The sequence below is a fragment of the Pongo abelii genome, chromosome 2 (assembly GCF_028885655.2).
Source record: "Pongo abelii isolate AG06213 chromosome 2, NHGRI_mPonAbe1-v2.0_pri, whole genome shotgun sequence".
Classification (NCBI taxonomy): Eukaryota; Metazoa; Chordata; class Mammalia; order Primates; family Hominidae; genus Pongo; species Pongo abelii.
Genome location: NC_085928.1, coordinates 66559300 through 66572700, shown reverse-complemented (window position 1 = coordinate 66572700; position 13401 = coordinate 66559300). Strand labels below are relative to the sequence as shown.

The window sequence follows — 13401 nt, the reverse complement described above, 5'->3', positions numbered from 1 at the left end:
GGGTATGTGCTTGATACAGGTAGATGGAGGGAGCAGTGGGGATGGGAGGTGGGAGAGATGGAGGCAGCAAGGAGAGCCTGACTGGCAAGCAAGCTTTGTGGTGAACGAATTGTCCCAGCTTCAGGACACCTTCCCATCACCTCCAGGTACAAACTGTGGGTGGACACCTGCTCTGAGATGTTTGGTGGCCTGGACATCTGTGCCGTCAAAGCTGTACATGGCAAAGATGGGAAAGACTACATTTTTGAGGTAAGTCTGGACCTAGCAGTAAGAGGTAACTCCTAAGGCTTAAGAACCATGTGGGCAGCTCAGACTGCCTTTAATTTAGAGTCTCCTGAACCATGGAAATGTTCTAGCAAGATCAGTGGGTAGCTATTGTTTCCAACCTGCTAGGCTGACCCACGCCGTGGGTAAAAGATGTTGGATATGGGTTGATGGGATCCTAGCCATTCCTCTGTGAAGACTGTGGTGATGTTACCATTCTCTGTCTCAGAAAGCCACCCTTGGGAGTCATTCTGTCCAACCTGCTCATTTTACAGGTGAGGAAACTGAGGCCTAACACCATGAGCATGTGCCCAAGACCACAGAGTGAATCAGTGTCTCAGCCGGGCACCAGATGCAGGAGATTCTTCTTAGTGTCTCTCTGAGCCTTGGAGACACTACTCAGCCTGGTCCTCTAACACAACTTTGCCGACTCCCTTTTCCTGTTGTAAAGGAAAACCAGTGGCAGTATGAATCCTTCACACACATTCCTACCCAATCTGGCTGGGAGCAGGAAAGGCTCCTTGCTAGGAGTTGGTGGTATTTCCAGGATATTGGTGTCAGGAGCCCAAAGTAGGCTTCAAATTCAGAATCTATCTCATTTCCTGCGTGGTCTATAACCTTCTAAATGGTCACACCTCTCCTCACTAGGTGGGCCCCTGTTTTCTCATCCATAATTGAGAAAGTTGGACTATGGAGTCTGTGAGGCAGACACTTCCTAAAGGAGGAAAACATTGATCTGAGCCTTGAGGTACAGGAAGAATCAGGATTGGTGGTGAAAAGGGAGGGCATCCCAGTTCAGGTACAAAGGGATGAACCTGGTCATTTAGTGAGCAGAGCGTGCTTGGAGAGAGATTCTGTGGGTGAAAAGTAACAGAGATGAAAAGCACATGCTCCTAATCAGAGATTTAAGGGGATGCCTTTCACATCTACCTGCTCCCCTGTCTGCAAACTTTTGCGCCCTGAGGCTCTACCCTCTCCTTGCTTTCTACCTCTTCTGGCTACCTTCATCCAGCAGTTTTCAGTCTCATTGAGCCCTGGCATGGGTAAAGGTTGGGGAAAAGACCTGAAGCAAAGGTTTGTAGAAGGAAGGGACAAAGATCCTATTTCTGCAAATGATCACACTTCCAGCTGAAGACAAGAATTCCTGCTTCGTCTCCAATCCATCTCTGCTGGCTTAATTCCTATCCATTCTGAAAGATTGTACCAGGCCTTTTATGTTTCCAGACCCCTTTCCTCACCTGGGACACATCTCCCACCAGGTCATGGACTGTAGCATGCCACTGATTGGGGAACATCAGGTGGAGGACAGGCAACTCATCACCGAACTAGTCATCAGCAAGATGAACCAGCTGCTGTCCAGGACTCCTGCCCTGTCTCCTCAGAGACCCCTAACAACCCAGCAGCCACAGGTAAGCAGCTAGGAAGAGACATAGCAGAGCCAAGAACCATTCCCAAGCCCACTGCTCTAGATGTTGGTGGCTAAAGAATGGAGTACAGGCCAGATGCCCACAGGCCTAAATGGGATCAAAGGAGACATCTCCCTCTTCCCTTCCGTTTCCCCTGGAGGCCTGATTATCTTTCACCACCCCTTATAGGGGCCTTCTAAGCAATCTGCAGTATCAATTATATAATTAACCAGAGGAGCACTGGATCCCTTTCATATGAACCTGAAGTCTCCAGGGAACCAGAGCCAGTTTCTCCTGGGACTCAGGATGCTCCTGTTTTTAAACTGAGAGGTATTTGAGGAAGAGCTGGGTCACATCACTTACTGTCTATTCACTGCTTCACTGTGTTGAGCCTGCTATCTTCGTAAATAAGGAAGTCTTTCTGAGAAATATGCTGGTCTGGAAAGGGGAGAGTCAGGTCCCTCATTCTGGGAGAGAGTGGCAAGGCAAAACTCAAAATTGGAAATCTTTCTTTCCTAAGAGAGAAGTGGCCTTCTTCAGTTGGCTGTAGCGCATGACTCATGGCCAATCACACTCATGGCAACAGCATTCCAGCTGCGGGTCTAGTGGGAAATCCACACTAAAGTTTTGTGAAACATCAGGCCCTGTGGCAGGGAAAGGTCTTTATTCCCATGCAAGAGGTATCTCATCTTTCAAAAGTATCCCCAAACTCCACTAAATGTTTATATTATGAAATGGGAAGAACTTGGGACAATGAATCAAAAACTGAATCTTAAGTCTAGCTCTTCCTCTAAATAGCTGTGTAAGTTTGCAGAGAAATGACTAGCCTTTCTTGGTCTCAAGTTTTATTATTTATTAATGAGAATTCTCTCGGATATCTTTCCTTCAAAATCCAACTTTAAACAGTTAGGGAGGTAGAATAGAATAGTGATTCAGAGTGTGGGCTTTGAAGTGAGAACTACCTAAATTTGAATCCTAGACTCTCCATTTATTAGCTTTGTGACCAGCACATAAAACAGTGTACAATTGATAAGTCAGTTCCCTCTCTGGATCTCAAGTTTCCCCGCTGATATCTAGAGACTTTTTGTGCTCTGAAAATTTCTTTGAGTAGAATACTTCCATCTTCACTGATCTCGATAAATGGGAACTTCTGGGCTAATAAATGTGAACCCTGACTCTTTCTGGGTATCTGAGTTGAGAATAGCCCTGTACGGTGGGATGTTATATATTAGCTCTTATGAGTGTTTTAGTTACTAGAGGATCACGGTAGGGTAACTAGGAAAACAAAAGTTAATTGCCTGTTAGAGATACAAACCCACTATTTAATTACTATATTTAACTAGAGGTGATAAAAAGATTTTTATGGTTAAAAAAATATCAAGCCTATGGTGAGATTTTATGATTTTGTAAATGTGATGGAATAGAGATATTTGAATCCTAGTTCTACCTTTTAGTCCACACTAGATAATGAGAGTGAATCTGTGAACCAGGTTACTGCTTGTCCCTGCTCTAGCAGAAGAGTGACAAGTAGTCCCTTCTTCCCTTTAATACTGAGAAAAACAGAGAACATCTGGTAGTATCTTAAAGAATTTATGACAGGGTAAGAGAACCTGACATTACCCAGACAGAATGGGCTGCTCTGGGATTCTGTGAAGGGCCCTTAAGTACTTATAAAAGTGTAAACTTTCATGGCCTTCTACAAGGAAAGTCATTCTGAACTAAAGTAAAGGCCGTGCTAAGAGTCAGGAGACCTGCATTTAGCCCTGTCCTTGCCACTGCTTCACCAGGTGACCTTGGGTAGGTTTATTCGCATTTCTGTGCCTCAGCATCTTTGTGTGTAAAATTAAAGGTTGAACACACTAAGATCACTTTCAGCAAGACAATCCATATTATACAAAAATGGTATCTAAAGTATAAAAGTTAAGCAAAGAGATAATTTATAGAACAAAATTTTCTACCCCACAAAAAGCATTAGCCCTTCTTTGATATAAGCCCCTTATTTTATAAACATTAAATGTTGTAGCTTAAACATTTTGTAAGAGAAATCTACAATGTGTCAGAGTCAAGGCAGAAAACATAGCAAGGAATAAGCTCCCTAAATATAGCATCTATTGCAGAAATTCCGTGTAGCAAAGTCAGTTTGACTCAAGGATAAGCTTTTCTTTGCTCAGCCTTACATTCATATCCAAAGGATATTGTGGAATGCATACCATGCTGGGAGTCAGGACACACAAGGGCTAATCCTCACTCTCCTATAACATTATGTGACCTTGGGCAAGTTACTTCCCATCTCTAGACCTCTGTTTCCTCACCTATAAAATGGAGTTGAATTAGTTGATGTCTAGATCCCTTTCAATTCTAAGGCCACATAAAACCTGGAGTTAGCCAAACTGCAGAGTCTGAAGGCACAATTCTCCATAACACCCTCACTGCTAACATCACCTGAAAGTTCAGGAAGTTCCTAAAACCACTCTCAGGTTTGACAGTTCTCTGGAAGAACTCACAGAACTCACTGAAAGCTATTATACTCACAGTTACAGTATATTATGGGGAACGGATACAGGTCAAAACTAAGCCAAAGGAAGATGTGTAGAGCAGAATTTGGGAGGGTTTCAAACACAAAGCTTCAATTAGTTAGGACTCATTCCCCTCCTGGCTTTGATATGTGACAATATGCATAGAGGATTAACAACCAGGAAAGCTCCTCTGAGCTTCAGTGTTCACAGTTTTTATTGGGGCTTCATGATGTAGGCATGACTGATTGATCACCTGGTTGAACTCAGCCTCTGGCTCCTCCCTCCTTGGAGGTCAGAATAATACCATGTGGCCTGAGGGGCCCACTGTGAGTGACAAAGACACTCCTATCACTCCAGAAACTCCAAGAGTGTAGCGGTTACTTCTGAGGAGCCAAAGACAAAGGCCAGAATTCTCTTAGGGAAAAGCCAAATTCTTTACTATACACATGATTAGTTAATATAGCAAATGTTTCTCAAATACTTTCAGCCCATGTGGGCAAGGACTATGCCTTATTGATCTGCATTTCCATTGACTAACATGGAAATGCAGAGTATGTGCTTAAAATTAGTTAATAGCCTTAGGACTATTGAATTCACAGAGGTCATCACCATTTCTCAGATGGTATCTTCTGGTAACCTCTATTGGCTTCCTCCTGAGCCTTGTGCCTTCACCTCAGGCCACCTAGAAGGCAGAAGACACCCAACAGTCGGCCACACTTGTCAAAATGCCACAACTCGAGCTTAAAGCCATGACTGTACTGGTCATATTCCCACCTCCCATTTCTTCTAGATAATAGCACATTTTCTTTGGTTACAGTTGAGCAGACATTTCAGCCATCATGAGTCCAGGACTATGGAGCTGTCAAACTAGATTATCTTCGTGTCCCTGCTATCACATCCACCCACTTATCTGCACCTCCACCCACATGAATCTGCTCTAAGGCTCACCCTCCACTTGTGACCTAGATTCCATCTCCTTTTTGTTTTCAAGTATCTGCTCTCTTCTCCACCATCAATTTCTCTTTTTCCAAAAGATTATTGGAAAGTTGTTTTAGTCACCGTCTCCCTTTTACCACATTTTCTCTCCTACCCTGTCTAGTCAGCATCCCGCTCCCACCATCCCACTGAAATTTCCCTTGTCAAAGTCACCTCCATGAGGCTAGACGCAGTGACTCACGTCTGTAATCCCAGCACTTTGGGAGGCCAAGACAGGTGGATCACGAGGTCAGGAGTTCGAGACCAGCCTGGCCAATATGGTGAAACCCCGTCTCTACTAAAAATACAAAAATTAGCTCAGCGTGGTGGTAGGTGTCTGTAATCCCAGCTACTTGGGAGGCTGAGGCAGGAGAATCACTTGAACCCGGGAAGCGGAGGTTGCAGTGAGCCAAGATTGCACCACTGCACCTGGGTGACAGAGCGGGACTCTGTCTCAAAAAAAAAAAAAAAGTCATCTCCATGTCACTGAGTCCAGTGGTCACTTTTGTTCTTATCTTACAGACTTTTCAGTAGCATTTGACGCAGTTGACTACTCCCTCCTCTAAACACTATTTTCTAGGCCCCGGAGACCGCCCCCCACCATCGCTTGGTTTTCATTCTGCATCATTGGCTTCCCCTTCTTGGCCTCCTTTGCTGATTCTTCCACTTCTGTTGAGTGTCTAAACATCAGTGCCCCAGAACTTGGTCAATGTACATTTGTTGCTGGTCTTGGCCAGCCTGTATCTATCTTCTGCCCTAACCACCCCTTCAAACTCCAGACTCACATTTCTAACTCTTGCTTGACATCCTTACTTGCATATCTTAAAGGCACCCTAAATATAACACAGCCAAAGCAGAACTCTAGTTTTTTCCCTTAATCCTGTCCCCTCAACACTGTTTTTCCCTAGCAATTTATGTAGGCCCCTACCTGCCTCTTTCCCTTGTACTATCCTAACTGTTGCTCACTGTGCCCTAGCCACACTGGTAAGGGCCTTTGTATTAGGCTGTGCTCTCTCTCTGAAATGCTCTTCCCTCTTAGTTTTGCATTTTTTTTGAGACAGAGTCTTGCTCTGTCACCAGGCTGGAGTGCGGTGGTGCATCTCAGCTCACTGCAACCACCGCCTCCCAGGTTCAAGCGATTCCCCTGCCTCAGCCTCCCGAATAGCTGGGATTACAGGCACACGCCACCACGCCCGGCTAATTTTTTGTATTTTAGTAGAGACGGGATTTCACCATGTTGGCCAAGATGGTCTCGATCTCCTGACCTCGTGATCTGCCCACCTTGGCCTCCCAAAGTGCTGGGATTACAGGCGTGAACCACCGCACCCGGCCATAACTGGCTTTTCCTTAATAGTATAACTGAGACTTCCTCAACTGTCCAATCCAAAGCTGCCACCTACTCACTGGCTACCCACTCTCCCTTCTTTAATTTTCTGCATAGCACTTACTACCAGTTGAGATTATTCTTGTCTATTTCATTGTCTGTTCTACTAAAATGTAAGGTTCTCAAGAGTACAGACTTGTTTATGGCTGTATCTCTAGGGCCACAGTATCTAGCACCTAGTAGCCATTAAATACATCAAGGGTGTACCAAGGGGAGGCAGGTGAGAGTGGTTTGCCCAGGTGCAATCAGTTGGCTATAGAAAATTTTTAAAATAACAAAACTAAGTTGGCCTGCTTTTTATTGTCAACATATGATAGCAATTCTATACAAATGACATTGATAAAATACTCTTCCCACCAAGCAAACCACTCCTGCCCCACTCCCTTTGATGTGCCATTGTAATACATATCTGTTGAGTGAGTTCACCATTTGGAATAGGCATCTTTAATAGCCCTATTAGCCTATTGGATTGATGTCAGGATCCTATGGATGATCTTGGCAGTGTGCAAGTGGAAAGAATGTGAACCGAAGAACATTACCTGCATCCCAGCCAGGATTTTGCATGGCCAGCTCAGCCCTTAGGTGTTGTCATTAACTTGCTCACAGGCATTGTCACCATTCCTCACAGGCACCTGTTGCTGGCCTCTTTCTTCTGTGGCTGTGGAAGCTCAGGCTGAAAGAGCTTCTGGTCTGAGTCATAAGCCCTAGGAGCTGCTCCTGCCCAGAATTCTAGACCAAGGCCAGGACAGACTTGTGGCTAGCCGCTTGTCTACCCTTCTCTGTTTCTCCTTCTCTATCGTTGTCCTTAGCTCCACCATTAGTGCTTTCATTTATTTGATTCTAGAGGAACACCTAAAGTGGGGACAGGGAGCTGGGGCTTGGGGGTGAGGATGGTGATTAGAGGGTACACCTTAACCTCTAGCCTGGGATGGATTGATTATAGAAAGCAAAGAGCAAAGACATGGTGGTGGGCCCAAGCCAGCTGCTGTACACATTTCAAAGGAATAGAGGAAGGGGCATAAGAAGCACTGGCCATGTCACCAAGAGCAGGGAGGTGAGTGGCAAAGCCTGATCTGGTTGATGACAGCTTGGCCTCAGCCTGGCCAGGCTGCCAGCTTGCGGGCTGCTGTGAGGGTCAGCAGCAGCAACTGACCCTCTGTACATCGACTCTGAAATGCTTTAGGGAGACTGTTCTCGAGGTGGCAGTGACCCCTGGTGGCCACTGATGGCCAAAGCCTCTAGGCTCTATACCTGCAGAGTTTCTTCCCTGTACCACTGCCTTCCCGCCACCCCTCCTATACATTCACTGATTTTTGGTGTCTCTTGTCTAGGATCTGAGCTGGGCCTTGCATCCTAGGGCTCTGGTGAGGTGTGGGCTGCTCCTCAGACTCCCAAGAAACAGGGAGAGAACTTCAGGGGGACAAAGCTTTCAGGCCATGCCAGTAGAGGTGGCATCTGATCCTCTCCTTCATGTGGCTAATGTTTTTTTCATTTCTCATTATACTGGTTCCACTCTTTTTATTTTCCTGTAAAATTCTTCAGAGCCAGAAGGCTGAATTGCTCATGCAGGAATTTCAGACACTGACGGGCTGAGGTGGGAACTGGTCTCTCTTCAGTGCCCCTCATTTATGCCACAGAGCTGGCTTCCTGTTTGGCTGGTGGGTTAGACCCATGGGGAATGATTCTAAGACTTATTCTTTGGAAGCATTCATATACATTTGGTGTCCAGAATGAAGGTGAACCTCTTCTCCTACCCTGAGCTGATCAGAGCACATCTGAAATGTTTCCAGTCTGAGGGTCACAGTATAACAAGGACAAACTCTAACTCCAATCAGAATGTGCTCAGAGGAGAGAAACCAGGAGGTTGAGGCATTTGGCAAATCTGTGCTATGAGTAAAAGTTAAAGGAATTGCAGTTGAATAGCAGACATCTCAATGAGTGCATTAATTAATATCTTTAGCTCTCTGATGCTGCCATGGGGTAGAACTGATTCCAAAGGGCAAATCTGTTAGAAGACAGGTTTTGACCCAGTGTAGGGAGTAAACTCTCTAACACTCAGAAACGGCACGTGGCTGCCACATTGTTGCTGATGTTCAAGCAGGAGCAGGATGAGCAGCTTGTAAGGCACATGGTGAAAGAGGAGGGCTGGGGACTGGGGCTGTTGGAGCAGGTAACTTATAAAATCTCCTTCCAAGCCTGACATGCTGAAATCCAGACTGTGTGCAGCCACGGGACCTGGGAGAGGCTGTGATGAGAATTCAGAATTGAAGGACTGAGGCTGAATAACCTCTGGTGTCTGGTGGGACATTCTACCAGTCCTTTTTTGTACTGGTTCTCTGATATGAAGAGAAACAGAAAACATTTCCAGCTAGGTTTTTCCAGCCACAAAGGCTCTGAAACAAGCTTGTCTAACCTGCAGCCCAGGATGGCTTTGAATGCATCCCAACACAAATTCATAAACTTCCTTAAAACATTATGAGATATTTTGCAATTTTTTTAGCTTATCAGCCATTGTTAGTGTTAGTGTATGTGTGGCCCAAGACAGTTCTTCTCCCAGTGTGGCCCATGAAAGCCAAAAGATTAGCCGCCCCTGTTCTAAAATATGAGGTCTCCTGAGTGCAAGAAGACCAAGCCTAAGAAGGGGTTTCTTCACTCTGAGAAGTGGAGTCTAAAGGGCTGTCCAGTAAGGGAGGGTTCTCGGATCCCCGTTATGGGACTGACAGGGCTTCACTTGAGCTTAGAAGAGGTAAATTTAGGACAAATGAAAGGCCTTCCTGCTTCCCACAGCAGGAATGGCTTTAGCAAATTTCTTCCCCAGTGAGTATAAGCTGAGAATGTGAGGAGATTTGGGGCAGGTTCAGATAAAGCCACTAGTGACTAGATCCCTTAACAGACTATTAAGAGAAACTAACTATTCTGGGACTGTCTTAACTTTTCAGGGACATCTTTAATCATTTGAAGCTGACATTCTGACCTTGAGTGACCTGCCCCTCAGTGCCCCCAGAAGACTCAGGGACTGCCCCCATGGGATATTTCTTCGGTCCTAGGTTATGTGAGGGCCCCACTCCAGCAGATGAGCTCTGCAAGCAGAGAAGCAACTCCCCCCAGGAGGGAAGGAGAAGCGGCTCATCCCTGGGCACCTTTTGGAACCTTTCGGAGGAAGGAAGGTGGGCGCTGGTGACTGCAGGGGCAAGCCCAGGAAGATCCCAAGGTGCCTCAAAACATGCGGTCCCCTTTGCACCGACTAAACCTACAACCTCCCGACCACATTCTTTCCCGCTGCCTCATTCTCCCTGGGGTCCTAGACCAGGGAGCGGGGCCTGGGGGAGCTGATCAGAATAGTTCTGTGGCATGTCCGGCAAGGAGCTTGGCCTGGCCTCTTTCCTGGGGCCAGACCCTGGGACCCTTTCCCAATTTCCTGTCTCAGATATGCTGAGCAAGCACAAGCCTTCCTCCTTGGTTGGGGCAGCTGGTCTCAGGCCAACAGCTCACAAGTGTTGAGTCACTCAATGTCTTTCTTTCCTCAGCTTTCCATCCTGCTGGGACTTCAGGAGCTCCTTTCTCCAGCTTGTCTGCCGAAAGCCACAGGATGGCATTTTAAAGTTGCCTTTGACAAAAACCCACAAACCCTCATCCGTGGGCGTGGTTTCTGTCGCAGGCCAGTGATTTCCTTTCCAATCATCTCAAGAGCTAATATTTACCATTTCTGCAGGGACCTTGCTGGAATTAAGCAATATACAGAAGGCATGGTATAACCCAGACCAGAATTCCCTACACATGAAACTGCTATGCATCAGGTGACAGGAAACCACACAACAACATCTTCTCCGCTGATGCATGAAATTCTAACATTAGACCTCCCTTCCTTTGGATTGATATTTATTATTTAAATAATAGTAGGATGCTCACTTACATTGCCTAACACTTTACAGTTTACAAAGCACACTCTTTAGTTTAAGCCTAACAATCCTTATTTAAGATGTCTTGGGCTGGCAAATGTATCTTTGTTTCACATATCAGCAAAGAGAAGGCAACTGACTTGCCCAAGGTCACATAGCTGCTGAGCAGGAGAGCTGGATCTTCTGGGCCCCAATTCAGGGAGTTCTCCACAATACCGTGCACCATGTCCTTTTGGTGCTCCCACATCAGCAGAGGGGAAGGTAAGAATGGAATGAGCTGGGCATTTCTGACTCTATATCTCTATGTAAGGAAAACCCTTGCATTCCTCCCTTAACAAGTGGTGGACCTACCAAGTTAGGAAGAGTCTTGAGCTTCACCAGCTCTCTCCTTTTTCCCTGGCTTCTCCGATCACTAAGCCCAGTGGATTCAGCGTAGCAGGATACCTGCCCAGTTAGCTTTGATGGAAGCAGCACACTCTCCTTGCCAAGCTCCTGAAAGCCTATACCTGCAAGACATCTCTGCACAGGCCCAATAACCCTAGGGTCTTACTGAGTTCAAGACTCTGTAGCTGGTCCAGGCTGGTCTCGAACTCTGTAGCTAAGAAGGGCTTGTCTCAGTTCTCACACACCGGAAGAACTGAAAAAAAAAATGCATAAATGAATTCATGGAAGCCTAGAGCCAGAAGGGCCTGTAGAAGTCATGTGCCTGCAGCTACATGAGCCCCCTGACCAGAGTTTGTCCAAGCACTGCTGAAATACCTCTCATGCCAGGAAGCTCACTACTACCCAAGCCAGCCCTTGAGACTATTCAGATTTATATTTGACTAATTTCAGTCTTGTACTAAGCCCTAGGTGCTTCCATGGTTACCTCATTTATACCATTTGGGAAGCTGTGACTCAGGATAAGTAACTTGCCCAAAGTCACATGTGTAAAGATGTCATTTCGAGACTTCTCACCATCCTATTTGCTCCATATACCCATGTTTTTCTGCTAGCATCCCCCTTAAGAGGTGGCCAGAACTGGTTGCAGTGCTCTCTCATGAGGCTTGATCAGCCAAAAGAACAGTGGTCCTATCACTTCCCCTTGTCAAGACACAGACATACCTCCAGCTGCATCCAATTTTTGGCAGCATCATTACAGACTGACACCCTCTGAGCCTGTTGTCACTCTGTAAACCCAAGGTTGTTTGGGGTTTATTATTTATTTATATATTTTTTTGAGACAGGGTCTTATTCTGCTGCCTAGGCTGGAATGCAGTGGCGTGATCCTGGCTCACTGCAGCATCCACCTCCCAGGCTCAAGCTGTCCTCTTGCCGCAGCCCTCTGGGTAGCTGGGACTATAAGCACATGCCACCATGCCCACCTAATTTTTGTATTTTTTGTAGAGACAGCGTTTCATCATGTTATCCAGGCTGGTCTCGAACTCCTGGGCTCAAGTGATCCGCACACCTCGGCCTCCCACAGTGTTGGGATTACAGGAGTGAGCCGCACTCAGCTGGGTTTTTTTTTTTTAATGCTACTATAAGGTCATTTATTCCCCTTCCATTTTGTGTACAGCTAGGCACAAGCACTGAACTTCACATTCTTACCTGTTTGAATCAATCCAACTTCCTGAGGAAAACTCTGCCTCTCAGTCTGGCCATGAGTTCCTGCTGTGGGCTGGCTCCACGCCAGACTTTGGCAGTGACGCCAGAGTGGCCAGACTTCTGTGGAATTCGGCATCCCAGGATGCTCTGGGTGACTGGAAACAGATCCCATGGTAGCCAAGCCCCACAGGGAATAGGCCCAGAGCCCCTAGTAGACAGCAGGCTTGTAGGTGGAGCCAGGGTGTCTCAGCCTGGCAAGGGACAGTCCTTGGGAATTCTCCTCCCCGCCTCCCGTAGCCCCTGAGAAGTCTTCCATACACAATCTCAGTGGAGCCGGGGCCAAGAGAAGCTTCCTAGGCGCCATCAAGGGTGGCCAAAGCATATTCCCGGGCTCCAGCCCAAAGGACTGCCTCCGGGAGCTCTTCCTCTGAAGCCTGGAGAAGGGCACTTCTGGGCTTAGTTCATCCGTGGTTGTCTTACATGTATATTCCTATGGCTGAGGAAAGACAAGGCCAGCCTGCATGGTATGATCACCCCTGTGAGCTCATCCTGTGTCTGGAGTTCTACCATTAAAGCTTAATCTATGGGATTTAAAATGTTTTCTTGGAATCATAGTTTCACAGGATTGGAAGGATTCTTAGCATTCATCCAGTCAATCTCATATTTAAAGAAGGAATATTATCTATGATGTCTTTGTCAGGTCATTCACTACCCACTATGTGAACACATACGTCTACCTCCCAAAACAGCCTATCTCACTGTTTTTACAAAAGAAAGTTCTGCTTGTAAGTGAAAGTCTGCCCAGAGCTTTTGTGCCCACTGGCCCTGGTTCTGCTCTTATGCCACATAGTCTTCTGTAACCCTCTCTGGGAATACCAGTTCTCTGGGAGGAGAACATCGTAAGCTGCTCTTGGCTAGCATTTGAGATGATGCATTGGGACCCTTCAGTGGTACTGGGCATGAGGCCCTGGGGGAGAGACCAGCGAGAGCCAGTCCAGTAGCTTCACAAACTGTGACTTTTTCTGTCCTTCACCTAAGTATCTGTCTCTGACCATGAGAGGCTGTGGTGTTGAAGGCATGGGCCAGACTAGAGAATGAACAGTAGAGGATCAGGCCTGGACTGAGCAGCTGTTTATGACATAAAGGAGGGAGAAGGCTAGAAAGGGCAAGCCCAACCATGCTGAAGCAACCAGGAGTGCTGATGATACCTCATACGGTACTGTGAGGTACAGGAAGATAGTGCACAATAGTGCACCCATGTTACTTGGAACACAGTAAGCACTCCATAAATGTCAGCTCTAAGTGATTTAGAGAAGAGACACAACTAGAAAAAAGGTTTAGGAGGATAATAGGTGGCCCCAGAGAAGATA

General features: G+C 46.4%; 1 protein-coding gene across 1 annotated transcript in view; it reads left to right on the top strand.

Moving 5' to 3' along the window:
- Positions 1-13401, top strand: part of SYN2 (synapsin II) — a 190715-nt gene that overhangs the window by 165351 nt on the left and 11963 nt on the right. Inside the window, exons 9-10 of the mRNA XM_024244683.3 lie at positions 147-249; positions 1524-1673. Of these exons, the coding sequence (XP_024100451.3) occupies positions 147-249; positions 1524-1673 (253 nt within the window). The remainder of the gene's footprint in view (positions 1-146; positions 250-1523; positions 1674-13401) is intronic.